General features: G+C 45.4%; 2 protein-coding genes and 1 long non-coding RNA gene across 7 annotated transcripts in view; 2 read left to right on the top strand and 1 right to left on the bottom strand.

Moving 5' to 3' along the window:
* Positions 1-3,615, top strand: part of Hemgn (hemogen) — a 20,157-nt gene extending 16,542 nt beyond the window's left edge. For 2 of the 3 annotated variants that reach the window (NM_001389257.1, NM_133294.2), the window contains 2 exons: positions 380-1,641; positions 2,617-3,615. In NM_001389257.1, the coding sequence (NP_001376186.1) occupies positions 380-1,641; positions 2,617-2,726 (1,372 nt within the window). In that variant the 3' untranslated portion in view covers positions 2,727-3,615. The remainder of the gene's footprint in view (positions 1-379; positions 1,642-2,616) is intronic. The other variant, XM_063287059.1, reaches the window with a different exon arrangement.
* Positions 1-6,921, bottom strand: part of LOC120102868 (uncharacterized) — a 24,290-nt gene extending 17,369 nt beyond the window's left edge. Inside the window, exon 1 of the long non-coding RNA XR_010051791.1 lies at positions 6,666-6,921. This is a non-coding gene — a long non-coding RNA (uncharacterized LOC120102868). The remainder of the gene's footprint in view (positions 1-6,665) is intronic.
* On the top strand, positions 6,824-17,354 carry Trmo (tRNA methyltransferase O). 3 transcript variants are annotated; one of them, NM_001025652.1, is made up of 5 exons: positions 6,824-6,956; positions 8,266-8,440; positions 9,772-9,929; positions 12,900-13,526; positions 15,023-15,386. In NM_001025652.1, the coding sequence occupies exons 1-5, from the start codon at positions 6,881-6,883 to the stop codon at positions 15,280-15,282; spliced, it is 1,296 nt and encodes a 431-aa protein (NP_001020823.1). In that variant the 5' UTR covers positions 6,824-6,880; the 3' UTR covers positions 15,283-15,386. The 3 variants fall into 3 exon arrangements, with proteins under 3 accessions (NP_001020823.1, XP_038965383.1, XP_038965382.1); XM_039109455.2 differs by having other exon boundaries at positions 6,906-7,062; positions 15,023-17,354; XM_039109454.2 differs by lacking the exon at positions 6,824-6,956 and adding an exon at positions 7,132-7,362 and having other exon boundaries at positions 15,023-17,354.

The raw sequence follows: 17,354 nt of genomic DNA, 5'->3' as shown, positions 1-17,354 counted from the left end.
TGAAATTATAAACTCATGGTACCACATACTCCATATTTTTACATGGGTGCTAAAGATAGCTAGAACTCAATCAAGCCACTGGACTATCTCCCCAAGTGTTCCCCTCCTCCCTCCGTTCCTCCTTCCTCATTGTGTGTGTGCACAAGCACACACACACACACACATACACTTGAGAATTACTTTATCTATGAAACCATAAACTCCTAAAAGAACACTTTCCTAACATGGATTATTCATTTTGCAAACATGGAAATTGACATCTGGGGAGAGTAAGTGCTTGTTTAAGGTCGTGTAAAAAGGGCACAGGACAGGGGTGGGTATTGGAAGCATTCATTTGAATCCTGTAGCTCTGTTGTCATTAATTCTGGTCTCTCTGCAGAGAACAGAAAAAACGCAAGTATCAGAGAACAGGAAAAGGTAATCGAAGAGGCCGAAAGAGACAAGGGAATGTGGAACAAAAGGCAGAGTCTTGGTCACAAACAGAAAACGAAAGGGTACAGGAGGTATTGGTACCTGCTGAGGAAGAAACTGAGTACTCTGGAAACACTGCAACTCAAGCCCTTCCCTTGAGAGCATCCCCCACAAAAGCTGTGCCTACAGAACACTGTTCTGAAGTACCCCAAGAAAGCTTGCAGTGCCAAGAAATAACTATACAGAACCATTCTCAAACACACCAACGAAGGGACAAAGCTGAAGCTCTCTCTCCTACCACGTGCCAAGAAATAGGAGTACTTCAATATTCTCCTAAGATGTGCCAAGATATGGCTGAACCTGAGGCACGCTCACCTAAAATGTGCCAGGAGACAGCTGTGCCCCAAACCTATTCTCCCAAAGCACACGAAGATATGGCTGAATATGAGGCACTTTCGCCTAAAATGTGCCGGGAAACACCTGTGCCACAATACCATTCTTCCAAAATACCCCAAGATATGACCGGACCTGAGGCGTTAGCTCCTGATATGTGCCAAGAAACAACTGTGTCCCAAAACCATTCTTCCAAAGTACCCCAGGATATGGCTGGACCTGAGGCGCTCTCTCTTAAAATGTGCCAGGAACCAACTGTGCTTCAAGAACATACTTTGAAAATATGCCAAGATGTGGCCAGACCTGACGTCCTCTCTTCTAAAACACATCAAGAGATGACTGTTCCCAAAGCCCTTCCCTGTATAACACCTGGAGATGCTGCTGGCCCAGAAGGATGCTCCCCCAAAACACTCCCCCAGTCAGATGTAACCCCCATGTCAGTCACACCAGGAAAAAATACTTCCCACCCAGATCTGGGAACGGCTGTGGCTGAAGGCTGCTTTTCTGAAGCCGGAGAATGCATTGTATCTGAAGACATTTCTACAAAAACACACCAAGAAGCAGTTGAACCTAAATTCCTTTCTCACAAGACTTACAAAGAATTCACTGTGCCTATAGTCTCCTCTCATAAAACCATCCAAGAATCACCTGGGCCTGAAGAATATTCACCTGGAAGCCGTCATGAAATGTCAGGGCCTGAAGACCTCTCTATCAAGACCTGTAAGAACAGGGATGGGCCTAAACACAGCCTTCCAGAAGGAGCCCAGGAAGTAGGTGGGGCCCAGAGGCAGGACCCTGATGCACAGGATATCGAGGACGCTGGTGCTTTCTCTCAAGGTAGGGGATTTGTACAACAGCAGCTCCCTCAGAGTTTGTGATTTAAAGCTGTCTTTGACAGTAGCCAGTTATTTCAATGGGAACTACGAATATCACTGGATCTTTTCTTTTCTTTTCTTTTTTTCAGAGCTGGGGACTGAACCCAGGGCCTTGCGCTTGCTAGGCAAGCACTCTACCACTGAGCCAAATCCCCAACCCTTCACTGGATCTTTTTTAAGTAAAATGTATTTTTGGGCTACCAACCCTCTATTGGCACGTTTCCAAAAAAATTTAAGAAATTGAAAATTCTAGTTACCTATTCTGAGAAGCTACACTAAAAAAGTTCTTTTTGTTTTTTTGAGCTAGAACTCACGATGTAGCTGTGCTGGTTGGTTTTCATGCTCAAAACCAAATTCTAGTCCTTTGGAAGAGTAGCAAGTGCTCTAAAGTATACAGTCATTTCTCCTAAGCACTCCCCCCACCCCTGTTAAAACACAAAATCCTGAGCTGGGGGTTGTGGTCCACACTTTTAATCCTAGCACTTAAGAGGCAGACGCAGAGGCAGGCGGATCTCTGTGGATTCTAGGTCAGCCGCCATAGTGAGTTCCACACAGCTAGGGCTATGTTTCAAAAACCAAACCAAACAAGCACACAAAAAGCACCTGGGGCTGAATGAGCGCGGCCTGGGTAGTGAAGAGCGTACACTTACTGTTCTGGAGAAGGACTCAAGTTGGGCTTCCAGCACTCATGTGGCGGCTTACAACCGCCCGCAATTCCAGGGGACTTAATGCCCTTCTCAGGCATCACAGGGTCCCGCATGCTCTGGGTACACATAACACGCATATAATTACATGTGTCCAAAACAGAGCACCCACTGCTCTTTATGAAAAGAATCCCATTGTTCCCGTGATGTGGCATTTTAGTAGTTAAGACTCTGATCCAATGCAAACGTGTCTGCAAGCATGGAATCTATTTGCATTTTGTTTGATTTTACAGACCTGGAGGAAGGAAACAAAGCAGATCAAGACCCAGAAACTCCAGCGGGTCCACAGGGTCCTCAAAAGATCTGTCCAGAAAATGATGTCCACAGCTCTGCTCTATTTTAACAGTGCTCGGTGATGAAGCTGCAGACCAACTCCGTACAGCATACGTGTCTCTTGTGATTTTACTGAAACACCGCAGCGATCACTAAAATTTGCATTGCTATTTTAACTCATGTTTTTTCATTTGTAGATCTTATCTGAAGGAGAGAACTAACATTTTTAAGGCTCTAACACATAGACAATAACGTGTGTGTGTGTGTGTGTGTGTGTGTGTGTGTGTGTGTGTTTGCGCCTGTGTGAGCGCCTGACAGTGTGTATTTGTATATGGGGGAAGACAGTAAGAGCGGGGAAAGGCTGAGTAATTGATTTTCCCCTCTGAGAAGAAACATATATTTAGTGATTCTGAGGAAAAGATAGCAATTTAATATGAACACTTAGCATTTTGAAAGTATATAGTTTCTTGTGAATTTTGTCAATTAGTGAGGTTGTAGCAACATCAGAATTTTACTCAAACTTTACATGTCTCTTTGAGTTAATCAGAACAATTCTTATTCTAAAAATTCTTGCAAGTTTTTTTTTTGAATTGATAAATGCCATTTATTTCTGTGTGAACCTGGACTTTTTATTTCTATTTTTTAAACTGTTACTTGTAAAAAAAAATGTACATCGTCATTTCTATGGCTTTAGCTGTGTTACCAAGACAGCATCTTGGTTTATGCTGGGGTTGTAAAACGCCTAAATGGCTCAGTGCCTTTGCTCACTAGGTTAATCTGATCACATGGAGGAACACAGCAGAAAAAAATTATTCCAAAAGAAAAGTGCCGAGTGCAACAGGCTCCTCTCTGAGCAGCCTACGCCCTAGCTCTTCAGTGGTTTCCTTTCTGTGGCTCTTTCTCTTAAACCTCATGCTTAAAATCCATGTTAAAGTATTATTAATAAACTCCCCCAAACCAAAGGAAACAGTGTCGGCGCCGTATGAATAGCGCATGCAGTGGGAGGGACGGGGAGAATCTGTACAGGAGACCCAGGGCCGTACAGTTCAAGGTCAAGTGAACTTCATGCTAACTGTCAATGTCAGGTCCATATGGAAGAGTTGGTTTACCTGCTAAAAATCTACCACACGGCAGCTAATCTATTATTGATGTGTGGAGACCCACCTGGACCAGGAGTTTACAGGAGGCTGTGAGATATCTGACATGGGTACTAGGAACCCCTGCCCCCTTTTCTTGAGCCAAGGCTCTTGATCTGGGGGACCAGCCATGTAGATTATGATGGCTTCAAACTCAAAAGATCTGCCCACCTTTTTGCATCATGAGAGGCAACTAAGGCACACACACCACACTGGGCCATAGAAAGTACTCTTAACCAGTGAAGCCGTGTCTTTAGCCCTGATAGACTTGTAGACTTACATGACCTAATAGTTTATCAGGAAACTGAGGAGTAAGGCTTTTCCACAGCGAAGCTGAAGTTCTCATATTTCAGGAATTCATCTGATGACAATGGTCACAGTGACCTGAAAAGGACAGGAGACCAGGGGCAGGGACAGACAGTGCTGGGTGGGAAAATATTTGAAAACATTCCCTGATATTTTGTTAGTTTGGATTTTCCTTGGGCTTTTTATAACTTTGGCAAATAAAAGCTCATTCAGCAAGACCGTGCTAGACTCTGAGGCTACATCAAAAAGACAAGCCTGTTCCCCTGCAGGGGGTGGCACAGAGCAGCACGAGCCACCAGGGGAGCCTTCAAGTATACAGGCGCTCAGGACTCTCCCTTAGGGTTTTATACTTTATGTGACATCTACACATGGACATTTTTGTCCTTATGGCTTTATGTCTAAGGTTTTACATTTTTAAATGTATTTTTATGAGTACGAGTGCTTCCTGCGTGCACGTGCAATGCTTGGTGCCCACAGAAGTCAGAAGACAGCATCAGATCCCTTGGAACTGCATTTATGGAGAGCTTTGTGTGTCCATGTGGGTGCTGGGAATTGAACCCAGGTCCTCTGCAAGAGCGACAAATGCTCTTAACCACTCGGGTTTATCTTTTCTTGTTGGTCCTTTTGAAGATGGGGTCTTATATGTCCCAGGATGACTTGAAACTCACCTTGTGAGCATGTCTCCACACCTGGCTTTATCCAATGCTAGGACTTTGTACGTACTAGACAAGCACTGAGCTACACCCCTAGCCATTTTGTTTTATGGGCTTTCAGGTACTGGCGTGCTGGTTCATAGCTGCCCATATAGGTACATGCCTATGAAACCAGAGGGTGATGTCTGTCTTCCTCAATTGCTCTCCAGCTTACATAGTTAGGCAGGAGCTCTTACTTGAACCCAGAGCCCAATACTTGGGATAGTCTAACTATCCAGCTTGTTCCAGGAATTACCTGTCCTTACCTGTAGGCCACTACATCCATTCAGCATTTACGTGGGTGCCAGGAACCCAAAGTCTAGTCCCTTACTTGTGTGGCAAGTGCCTAACCCACTGAGCCATCTCCATCACCCCTTGTCCTGTTTCCTTCTACCATTCCCTATAAATTCATTATTTTCTTACTATTCCTATCTAGACACCAGAGTGAATCAAATTATTCCTGTTTTCTTGTTGGTTTAGAGCTTTGAGGTAATGGATTAGAATCTCCCAGAATCCACCTAAGCTCCACTTTGTGCTGCCTCCTTGTGTGGTAGGAAGGGATCTGGGCATGCCTGAGCTACTGAAGAATTTTTAAAAATTGTGTTTGTGGCTCTGGCTTACCTCCAACTCAGAGGTCAGCCTGCTTCTGCCTCCCCAGTGCTGGGATTTAAGTTTGAGCTACCAGGTCGGGCTTTTAAATGTGTGCGTGGGTGACTGTGGATGCCAGAAGAGGTCATCGGATACACGGGAAGTGAAGTTACTACAAGGTGGGAGTTGCCACATGGGTGCTGAGAATGGAACCTGGATCCTCTTGAAAATTCTCTTGCTTCGAATTGCTGAGCCATCGCTTCAGCTTCCTTTAGGTTATTTTAAAAGACAGATTCCTAGGTCCAGTACCTCCAAGTCTACTTTTTTTTTGAGTCTCAGAAGTTGGCACAGTTGGCAATTATACACTGCTGGTAGATTATCAAGTGATTGGCAGGTCTTCGGGAGGACTAGCACCTTTCACTTTTCAGTTTTGACTGTCTTATTAACAGCGCCGACTAGTGGCGACTGCAGCTTATCCAACCCATTTTTACAGCCTGTACCCAAAGGTGCCCAAAGGTATTCAAACTTTGTTTCTCTAGTTAGACAACGGTTATCTACAAGAAAGGGGGGGGGGGGGGAGCGGACTCACATATTTTTAATATTTTATATCACAGGTAATGTCAGGTGGAGTCCCCACCACCCCCTTCTAAGTCAACAAGATTTTGAAATCCCTGTACAGAGTTTGGATGAAAGAATCTTACAAGTGGTTAAAGACAGCTGGATATTGCATGAGATTAAAATACAATTTTTGTTGGTGCCTACTTTTATAATGTATGAGCTGGCTCTTTACTCTCATTTCGGTTCCAGTGGTTTGGAGCACAAGAAACGTACCCATTTATTAACTCCTAGCTTGCTTGTAACACCTACCACTCTTGATTTCCTTGGCCTTTCCCGACAAATAGTTATTACTAAAAAAGTGGAGCAGAGTGATAAATATAACCCGTATGCCCACGCCCAAGGAGAATTTTAAACATTTAACCTCCAGTTCTTGAGCCGCTAGACGGCTCAGCGGGTAAAGCAACTGGCTAACACAACCCGAATTTGATCCTGGGAGCCACGCGGCGAAAGGAGAGAATCGGCTCCGGCATTTTGTCATCTGACTTCGACATGCTCCCGCGCACACAATAAATGAAAAAAAAAAAGTCCCAAACTCCAGTGCTTTTGCTATGTGATCATAGATGAGCCATTCACATCCTTTCCCTTTAAATTCATGGTTAGTTTTGGTCACCGAGGCCGCTCACAATTCAAGGGTATCTTTGCGAGTACATCTTTAGCCACACGTCCCACCTTCGGAGGGCACACTGCATGCTGTCGCGAGACCGCCGTCGCCGCACGATGGGTGAACGGTGGGGCCGCGCAGCGTTAGGATACCCAGCCTCCACGAGGTACTGGGCCGCCATTGAGGTCGTTCTCCAAGACCCCGCACTTTGCGACAACTGCGCAGGCGCCAAAGCACGGAAGCGGAAGCGGAAATCAGCGGGGGGGCGCAGCGGCCTGTAACCATGCGCGGCTTGGAGAAGCAGGGTCCGAGTGCTACAGCGGCCCCATGTGGGTGCGCTCAGCCGGCCCTGGAGACAGGTAACTTCTAGGAAACAGGCCGCGCCGCGCCCTAAGCTAGATTGCCGGCTTCCCTGCCGAGAAGAACGCGAGCTGCCTGACGTGTGTTCTTGTCCTTGCCGCCAAAGTAAGGATCACGTGGCCAGGCCACCACGTGACGCTCCAAGGCCAACGGGAGTGACGTATTACGCTTTTGGTACTCAGGGTGTGGGCTGCTCTTAGTCTCTGCATAGCAGCTGTGTCGGCCACGTGTGTTGTGTGGTCTTTTTTTTTTTTTTTTTTCTTTAGGGAGACAGGGAGATAGGATGCATGTGATGGATGTTGTCATCTGGCCCCAGTTTCTTGTCTTTGATCCTCTTCCACAAGAGCATGGATGAAGATTTAAAAACAACAAACCCCCCCAAACAGAAATTATACAGCAGTAATTGTAAATATTCTTGGAGAAAACTTGAAAGTTGTCAGAAGTACATACAATATAGATGGAGAAAGAAAGCCAGTTAGTTTATATAGATAATTTACAGTGTGGTGTCCGCTTTTATACAATTCAATCAAAGTAAATGAAGTATTGTGTGTGTGTGTGTGTGTGTGTGTGTGTGTGTATTTTTTTAACCCCCCCCACCCCCCCCGTATAGAGGGTCCTTGTCTTTCCACTCATACCCTGAAGACAGGGTTTTTCTGTGAAACCTTGGCTGTCTCGTACTCACTCTATAGACCAGGCTGTCGTTGAACTCAGAGATCTGCCTGTCTCTGTCTCCCAAGTACTGCGATTTTTTTTTTCTTTTTCTTTTTTTTCGGAGCTGGGGACCGAACCCAGGGCCTTGTGCTTGCTAGGCAAGCGCTCTACCACTGAGCTAAATCCCCAACCCCAAGTACTGCGATTTAAAATAGGTGTGCTACATTCCTATAGTAATAAGAGTTTGTATCAGCAAAAAGTAAGGAAACATGTTGTGAGAGACAGTGCCAGATCTTACTGGTTGTACTAATAAGATATAATAGGACAGATTTAATGCAAATTAAATAAAATGGAGATCTGGAGTGTCTCTTCAAAGAACATAAAAGAAGTAATTATAAATTACAATTTCTACCTCATAATATACAATCAATGCATTATATTAATATAATTTATGAATTTTTATAACTATAAGTAAAACTTGAGATGGTATGCTGCTACACAGTTGTGATCCCAGCAGCTAGGGGATGGGGCTGATGCTGGAGGTGTATAAGTTTGAGGCTGACTTTGTATTTAAACATGTTTTTAATAGTTGAGAGAAAAACAGGTTTTCTTTTTTGACCATTTGAGTAATGATTCTTACTCGGTTTTCTTCCATAGGGAATCTTTTAACTGAGCCAATAGGGTACTTGGAATCATGTTTCTCAGCCAAGATTGGTACTCCAAGGCAGCCATCCATTTGTAGCCAATCCAGAGCCTGTTTGAAGATCAGAAAGAGCATCTTTAATAATCCTGAACATTCCTTGATGGGCCTAGAACAGTTTTCTCATGTTTGGTAAGTTGCTTTCTTAGTTAGAAGTGGTACCGTGGACCCTGAGAAAGTACACCAATTGAAGGCAGCTTTGAAGCTTGTCACCTATACCACCCTTATCTGTATGATTATGGATTATGTGTAGATTCCCATATTCAGTTTGTGCATTTGATTGTTTGCATCCTTGGACACCATTAGGAACTTGTGATTCACTGAGGGAACGTGTTTTAATTACTGCTTGTTCTAATTATTATGGCTCTCTTCTGTTTAGCTTACACCAAGCACCTCCTAGACTCTGCCTGTGGGTCATTACGCTGGTCTCTAGAACAAGACTCAGCAAACTGTGGTCTGTGCACCAAATATAGTATGTTTATGGGATCACAGCTGTGCTGACTGTAGCATGATCTGAAACTGTGCATTGTCTGTGGCATACCTACAGGTTTATATATTGTGTATGACGACCAGGGTAAAACTGCTTCAGTTGCAGAATAGTGGAAACAAATCGTAAAATACTTATCATCCGACCTTTTAGAGAAGTTGCTGAATTGAAGAGTTCAGTGTACTCTCCCTAAAAGACAAAAAGCCTTAGAAATTTGGATACTACTTGCTCTCATTAGGAATTCTGTTTCTGTCCATGTTTACATGTCCACCAGGGAAATACAGTGTTGTTTTTAGTTTATCTTAATTATTGACGCTCATGCTAGCTGTTTTTTGGTTCCCGTGTAAGCTGCACATTCTGGTTCTTTGGGTCCTTTGAGTTGAGTTCTTTCCTTGGTGACTTATGTAAGGATGACTTACATATTGTCAATATTGGCTAACCCATTGTGTATAGCAAACATCTCTTAGACCTGAATTTGATGGTTTAATAAATTCCAAACTGTTACTAGTTCCCTTCATAGTTTCTGGCTTTCATATTCTGTTTAGAAAGGCCTCATCAAGTTGAACTTTTCTGAACTTTGGTTTCTTTACCCTCAGAGTGAGGGCTAAATTTTACTTCCTAGGATTGCTCAGGTACAAAATGGGCATGAAAATGTCCAGTCCATTACATGGCAAGCAGCAGCCACTTAGAAGCAGTGTTCACTTGGCCATGTGACAAGTCTAAGTTCCTGCAGCATGCCAGTCATTGTGCTGGGTACAAAGAATGGAGATGATGCTCTTGCTACAAGGAAGGAAGGAGAGAGGGAGGGAGAGAGGGAGGGAGGGAGGGAGGGAGGGAGGGCCTATTTTCTTATGACTGATAAACTTAGTAAGAACTGTTCTTCGTGTTAATTAGTGGGAGATCACTTCCCTTCCCAAATCACTGTACAGAAATAGCCTGTCCTTCTTAAACGAGTGTCTTGGTTTATCTTCAATAGGATCTTGTTTGTCTTTCATAAAAACGGCCATTTGAATTACAAGGCAAAAGTGCAACCCCCTAGGCTGAACGGGGCAAAGACCGGAGTGTTCTCCACACGGAGCCCCCATCGCCCGAATGCAATAGGACTGACACTGGCCAAGCTGGAGAAGGTGGAAGGTAACTCACCCGCTTCACCTTTGTCTGACTCCTTGAAAACCGCTAGCTGCTGTTCATGCCAACACTGTCAGTGTCACCTTTGAGAGCCTGCAGCCCTTAGGACCGTGTGAGGATTGGGGGTGTCAGCATTGGGAACACTTAGGAAACACTAAGACAGACTTGTGGGAGATGCTCAGACCTTATTTCATTAGCCCACTATGAAAGCCAGTGCTGTTTTTAAGAACTCATAGGTTTTGTAAGCATTAGATTAGTAAGAAGATTCTTTAAGACTTGGGATGTAGGAAATACAAGATGATTAAAACTTTCTGGCTATTTTCAGTTGTGATGTATGTGCTCAGTTGCTATACATTTCTGGAAAGCAGAAGAAAGGTGTCCTAACCTCTTGCAGGCTGAATGAAGAGATGTTTGAGTCACAGGGCAGGCCATCAGCTGTGCTGTGTCTCCTGGGATGAGTTACCCTGCAAGCTTTAGCAGTGTCAGGTTGTAGAAGTGCCACAGTAGAAGACCAGATTGGTTTCAACTGTGTTCCTGTATAACCTAGGCAGATGTTTTCAGAGCTTCTGTTTGTTTATTTGGCTTTTTTATTTTGTTTAGTTTTTTATTGTTTTTGATACAGGACCTTATGGATCCAGGTTGACTTTGAAATCCATATAGAGCTGAAGATGGTCTTGAACTCTTGACCTCCTGCCTTTGCCTCCTGAGTGCTGTTATTACAGGAGTGCATCACAGCCTACTTTACATGGGGGCTGTGGCTTGAACCCAGGGCTCTGTGCATAGTAGGAAAGCACTCTATCAACTGAGTTCTGCCCCAGCTCAGAGAATTGCTCACTGCTTTTGTTAGAGAGGCAGAAGGTGACAGCATGGGTGGAAGAGTGGAGAGCCATTCCAAGCTGCATCTCGATTGCTTGCCCCTGGAGTGGGCAGAAGCATGGACTTGGCTCTTGGACTCCACAGAGTTTTAGCTGAGGGTCTTAAATGACAGTTTCTCAGTGCTCTTCAGGACGGCTTTGTTCTATCTGGGCCCTGCACTCTGTTGAATTGTGCTCAGTTGTTAGGTGGGTTGTCCAGAAAATTTAGTGCCGTATCCACCCGCTTTTGTTGAGGTGGACTTATGAAATGGACAACAGCACTGTAGGACATTTTCTGATCACTCATGCAAACGGCATGTTTTGGTTCCTTTTTTATTACTGTGATAAGATACTATGACCAAGGCAACTTATAAAAGAAAATGCTTATTCAGGGGTTACAGTTTCAGAGGATTATTTACAGTCCATAATTATCATGGTGGGCAGGCTTGGTGCTGGGGCAGTAGCTGAGGGCTTACTTCTTGATCCAAATACATGAAGCGGAGAGACAACTTCGAGATTTCAAAGCCCACAGCCAATGACGCACCTTCTCCAGCAAGGCAGGTCTCCTAATCCTTTCTAAACAGCTAGGGACTGAGTATTTAAATTTATGAGCCTTTGGAGCCCTTTGAGTTCAAACCACCACACTGCATTTCTTTTTAATCATTGACTTTGTGCCAGTCTTGTAAATGGTAGCGATACATTGGTGATTAACTCAGATAAGAATTCCTGCTCATACGGAATTTAGCCTACTCTTGAGAGAGATGAAGTCAGAGGCGTGAGTGGGCAAACAGTAATCAATAATGAATAGTGTAGAGGTGGAAGAGTGCTGCTCCTTGTACCTGTCATAAAAGGTCACGAGCCATGTGTTAGGAGGCCAGTTGGCGAGAGAACAGCATAATAATACTGTCCATGCAGAGGGACATGATAGCCCGAGCCCTGAGCACTGTAGGACTTTCCTGAGAACGCTCGGGTTCTCCTGTGTATCCCATTATTTCCATAGTCAGGGTCGTCTTCCAAAGGCTTGCACACAGCACGTCTCCCATCTGGAGCTTCCTGCAATCATGGTGTTCTTCAGTAGACTCAGAGTCAACGTGAGCGCATGCTGTGTTTGGTTCTCATCCAGTCAGTGTTCCAAGAGTCAGCATAGGAGGCTCTGTACCAGTAGCAGGGTGTGGACAGCAGCTATCCAAGTGGAACAGCAGGAGACCTTAATTCTTAGTTGGAGGGTCTTGTGCCCTGATGACTTTTTGGGGTCCTTATGGACATTTCTAGGTCTGTATTAACAAAATGATTCAAAGCGTATCTGTTTACAGACAGAGCACCTTGGTGATGTGTTTAGAACCTCGCTGTTTCCTAGGGTCGAGCAGAATGGGCTCATCTCTGCTGTTCCTCTGGGAGGTTGTGTCAGAGTGCATGTCCTCATAGATGCAGGATTGAGGGCCTCAGCTTTGTGCTGGTATTGGCTGCAAACACCCTCAGGTCCTAAAGCTGTGCATATTTCTAGGACATCTTATGGCTGCTTGCCACCTGGGCTTCCCCACCATGCCTGTGCCCTTCACCAGTCTGCAGGGAGAGCTCATTGGGCTGAGTCTGGTCAGCAGGGAGTCCTATATGGAACTCATAGAGCTCTTTTGCCATATTCAGTGGCTTAGATATAAGTTGAACTCAGATGGGTTACACGAGGCACGAGCAACAAATTGGGAAACGTTGGGCCTTCTGCAGTCTGCTTGCCACTGTAGAAATAAATGCACATTGGTCCTGGTGACCCACTGGGGACTGGTATGTGCCTGGGAGCGATGAAAAGAGTAGTGAACTCATTCCGAGGCCTGCTGACTGTCAGGGCACAGAGGCGTCAATCAGCCATTGTCATTCTGTATGAAAGGGCTTGAGTGGAGGTGTGTATACTTGAGTGAGCCTCTGTGAGACCCAGAAGAAAGAAAGCCAGGAAGGTTTGTAAATGTCGTGTTCTGTGAGAGCCTTGAAGAGTAGGAGTTTGGTAGATGGAGATGTGGGTTTCCAGTCAGTCTGGGGGGCTCATGAGGGAGACTTGGGGTAATCCTGTCCTACGTTTGCCTTTCCCATCATCCACTGTAGAGCCCTAAGAGGATCTTTATCCCTTCAGGTGGAGCTGTATACCTGTCTGGAATTGACATGATACACGGCACACCTGTGCTAGACATAAAGCCCTACATTGCCGACTACGACTCACCACAGAACTTGGAGCCACAGACTAAACACCACAAGCTGAGGGCTGCGGGCCCATCTGACGCCACAGCTAACAGTTGTGACCAGCAGCTGCTCTCAGGGTGTGAGAAAGCACAGCCTTGCCACAGCACCAAGGAGAAACCGAAATGCCGTGAACACAGGACCTCGGATGAAAACTCCCAGAAGTTCAGAGACACCTCAGAAATCCAGCACACTTTGCCAGAGGACAGAGAGAGAGCAGTGGATTTAGCCCTGGAATCAAGCAGAGAGGAAACCATGGATGAGCCTGAAGATCAGCTTGGCCCACAGGAGCTGAAGAGCTTTCTGGAAGAAGGCACAGATAGACCAAGGAAAGTGGAAGGTGCCTTGGTCCTGCGGGGGAGCAGTGCAGAAACACGGTGGGATGCTTCCTGCCATGCCAGGACAGCTGACAGAGTGCCCTGCAGTGTTGTCCCCAGCTGGGTGAAGGAGGCTCCTGTAGCCACTTTACAAGTCCGGTTTACTCCTCATGCAGAGATGGATCTGAGGAAGCTCAGTTCAGGAGGTGAGCTTGGCTACCCTGGGTCTCCTAGGAGTGAGTGAGATGAGCTCATGTTCCTTGTGTTTCTTACTGTCCTTTGTATGAGCAGCAAGTGCTCTTAACCGTCGGGCCATGTCTCCAGCTCTGCTTGCCTCTCTGTTCTTTTTTGAATAGCATTCATACTGTGGCTTGTGTTTGGTCTATACTTGAATGCACTCAATTTCTTCCTTACTTTCCTATCTAGCCAAAGAGGTATCAGTTTTATCCTATCAGGGCCCCCTAGGATCTCACAGCAATGCTGCTTCCCCCACCAACATGCACTTCCTGCCAAGGAAAGGTTACAGGACCCGGTTTTGGAGCCCATTTAACACACGGTTCTTAGCATGTGTTGTTTGGTTTCCCTAGTCCATAGCAGATGGAGAATGAAGGAAGCTGCTGGCTGCTAAGAGGTGGGAATGCGGATGCTAGCAAGAAGCTGGTTTCCAAGGAGATGACAGATATCCAGGGGGTTGAGAGCTGTTCTTGGGTTACTTTTCAGTAAACAGCCAGCATGACCATAGTGAGAGGGCCATGCAGTGTTTACTGTGTGGCTCTTCACTGAGCTTCTCCAGCACTGTGGCCTTAGGGAGAAAGAGCAGGGAGAAAAGGGGTCAGAAAACCCCTGCCCTGCTCCACGGAGCTGGTCTTCTAATGGCTGAAGAGATGAAAGCTCAAGGGATAGGAAGTCAGCGCACTGTGAAAAGCACACAGAAACACTGTCAGAAGGTGACCCTGGCATAGGACACAGCAGAGAAAAGGGCAGTGTTAGCAGGTTACAGTTGGAAATAGATACAGTTTGATTGCTGTGAATGGATACCACGATCAGGGCAACTCTTATATAAGTACACTGTAGCAGTCTTCAGACACACCAGAAGAGGGCATCAGATCTCTTTACAGATGGTTGTGAGCCACCATGTGGTTGCTGGGATTTGAACTCAGGACCTCTGGAAGAGCAGTCAGTGCTCTTAACCACTGAGCCATCTCTCCAGCCCGATCAGGGCAACTCTTATAAAGACAACATTTAATTGGTTCAGAGGTTCAGTCCATTATCATAAATAAGGAACATGGCAGCATCCAGGCAGACATGGGGCTGGAGGAGCTGAGAGGTCTACATCTTCATCTGAAGGCTGCCAGGAGAAGACTGACTTCCAGGCAGCTAGGGTGGGGGTCTAAAAACCCACGCCCACAGTGATACACCCACTCCAGGACCACACCTCTAAACAGTGCCACTCCCTGGGCCAAGCACAGTCAAACACTACAGCTTGCCTTGCCTGTTTTGGAGACCTGTGCACACTTCAGTGTGTATTTATTTTGGCGCGTGCATATTGACTCTAATGATAGTAAATACTTCATGGTGGTGGTCGTCTCTGACCCTGCTCCTTTCATGTGACGTACAGAACGAACATATTTCATGCTGAGCTCACTGTTTCAAGTCTGACCTGCGTGGTTGTAATTACAGGCTTCTGGCTTTCTCGTTGCAGGTGCTAGTCAGACGTCGTTTAAATACTTCCATTCCGCAGAGGAAGCCAAGTGTGCCATTGAGGCTATGCTGTCAGCAGACCCTCGGTCTGTGTACCGGCGGAAGCTCTGTGAGGACCGCCTTTTCTTCTTTACTGTGGACATAGCACATGTCACGTGCTGGTTTGGTGATGGCTTTGCAGAGGTTCTGAGGATTAAACTGGCTTCTGAGCCTGTTGAGGTGGCTGACCCTGAGGAGTCTTTGGTGGCCTTGGGGTCTTGAGGAGCCTAGAGTGTTTTCAGAAGCTCCGTTGGTGTCTGGATGTGCCGGCTCCTGTCATCTAACTGCTTTAATCGGCTCTGTTTAAAATATTTATGTGAAGGAAATTTTGTTGGTTTTTGTTTTCCAAGAAAGGATTTTTCTAGGTAGCCCTGGCTATCCTAGAACTTACTTTATAGACCAGGCTAGCCTTAAACTCAGAGAGATCTATCTACCTCTGCGTCCTAATGCTGGGCTTACCGGTGCAGGCCACTCTGCCTGGCAAAGGAAATGTATGTCAGTAAACTTACCCGAGCACTGTAAAATCAGTACTCACTGTGGGCTTTGCTCCAGTGCTGAAGACTCCCAAAGTGCTGCCGTAGGGGCTGCCTGGAAACACTCTTTATTCTCGGTGCTCGACACAGAGAACATTCTATTTTATTTTACTGGTTTTTCCAGACGGGGTCTCTCTGTGTAGCCCTGGCTGTCCTGGAACTTGCTCTTCAACCAGGCTGGCCTTGAACTCAGAGATGCGCCTGCTCCTGCCTCCTGAGTACTTAGATTAAAGGTGGCCACCACACATGGCAACAGAGAACATTCTAACAGGGCCTCTCATGTTTCATCTGATCCATTCAGCAGTTCACATCAGCCTTCCTCACTCAAGAACCTGACCTCTCTGTTCTGTGTTCAGTTACTCTGTGACTGTGAAGAAGCTGCCGTGATTTAGTTTTAGATGATTAACATGAAATGAATAAAATGTGGGACAGGTTCAAGGCAGACCCTTATATAGCCCATGGTAGCCTGGGACTCTGATTCTCTTCTCAGTTTCCTGGGTCTGGGATTATAGACCTACACCAACACACCTGGCTCAAGATTCATTTTGTGCCGCCAGTCATGGTTTGTGGAGGAGGTAGACATAAACAAGGCAGTGTATTACAGGTTGATAAACTAATTAACACCACACAGGTCCATGCCATGTAGGAAGTGATTGTAAGAATGTGTGGCCTGTAGGTGATTTTAATGAGATGGTCTGAGATAACTGAAGATTTACAATCGGAGTAACCAAATTAGACACCTGTCAACATGACGCTCTTTCCTAATCGCAGCTGCAGATCTCAGAGCTGATTGATCACGGTTTGGAAGCGACCCCACAGCCTGTGGAAACTTGTCCAGTCATTGCGGCTGATGACATTCCACTCCTAAGCCAGACTGGTTTGTAGCTGGTTATTACCTTTGACATTGCAATGTTTTGGGACAGGATCTTAAATTCAATTTTTCTAAAGCTAAAAGATTGTTAGAAGTTGTAAAATAGCTCAGAGGTCCCCTTTAACCTTTATCTGGCGTCTCCATAAGGAACATCTAGACATATAGTAGAGTCCTAGCTAAGAAGTTGGCGTTCTGACACCTTCTTGTTCGTGTGTTCTGTTCATGTGGGTGTATTTTGTGTGGATATGTCCGCATGTGTGGGTGTAGAGACCAGAAGTGGCACCTGCATTTTTAAAACTATTAAAACAATACCCTTGGAGTTGGGCATGATGGTACACCTTTAATCCCAGCACTCAGGAGGCAGAAACAGGCAGATCTCAGAGTTTGAGGCCAACCTGGTCTATAGAGTGAGTTCTAGGATAGTCAGGGCTATGCAGAGAAACCCTGTCTCAAAAAACAAAATCCTTGCAAATAAGTAAGAACATCACCCAAGTTAGCCAGATCCAGTGACTCTGCAGCTTACCAGATAGAGTTAGCATTCGGAATGGAAGTTGTAGAGCATTACATTAAATATGGATTGAATATATTTTATACTCTTTTTAATTTCAATTTTTTGAGATAGGGTCTCATGATATAGCTCTGCTGTCCTGGAATTCACTCTGTAGATCAGGCTGGCCTTGACTCAGAGAGATCCACCTGCCTCTGCCTCCCGAGTGCTGGGATCAAAGGTGTGCTCCACGGTGCCCAGCTTAAATGAGTTCTCTGTTTTGAATATATTTTATACTCCCACCCACCCCCAATACAGAAGATCTGTGACAGAATTATAACTACAAAACATACCATTCACTTTTTATTCTCTTATAAAATGCATGATTATTACCTCTTAAAAA

Source organism: Rattus norvegicus, chromosome 5 (genome assembly GCF_036323735.1).
Source record: "Rattus norvegicus strain BN/NHsdMcwi chromosome 5, GRCr8, whole genome shotgun sequence".
NCBI classification, from domain to species: Eukaryota; Metazoa; Chordata; class Mammalia; order Rodentia; family Muridae; genus Rattus; species Rattus norvegicus.
Note: the sequence above shows the minus strand (reverse complement) of the source record. Positions and strands in the feature narration are given on the sequence as shown.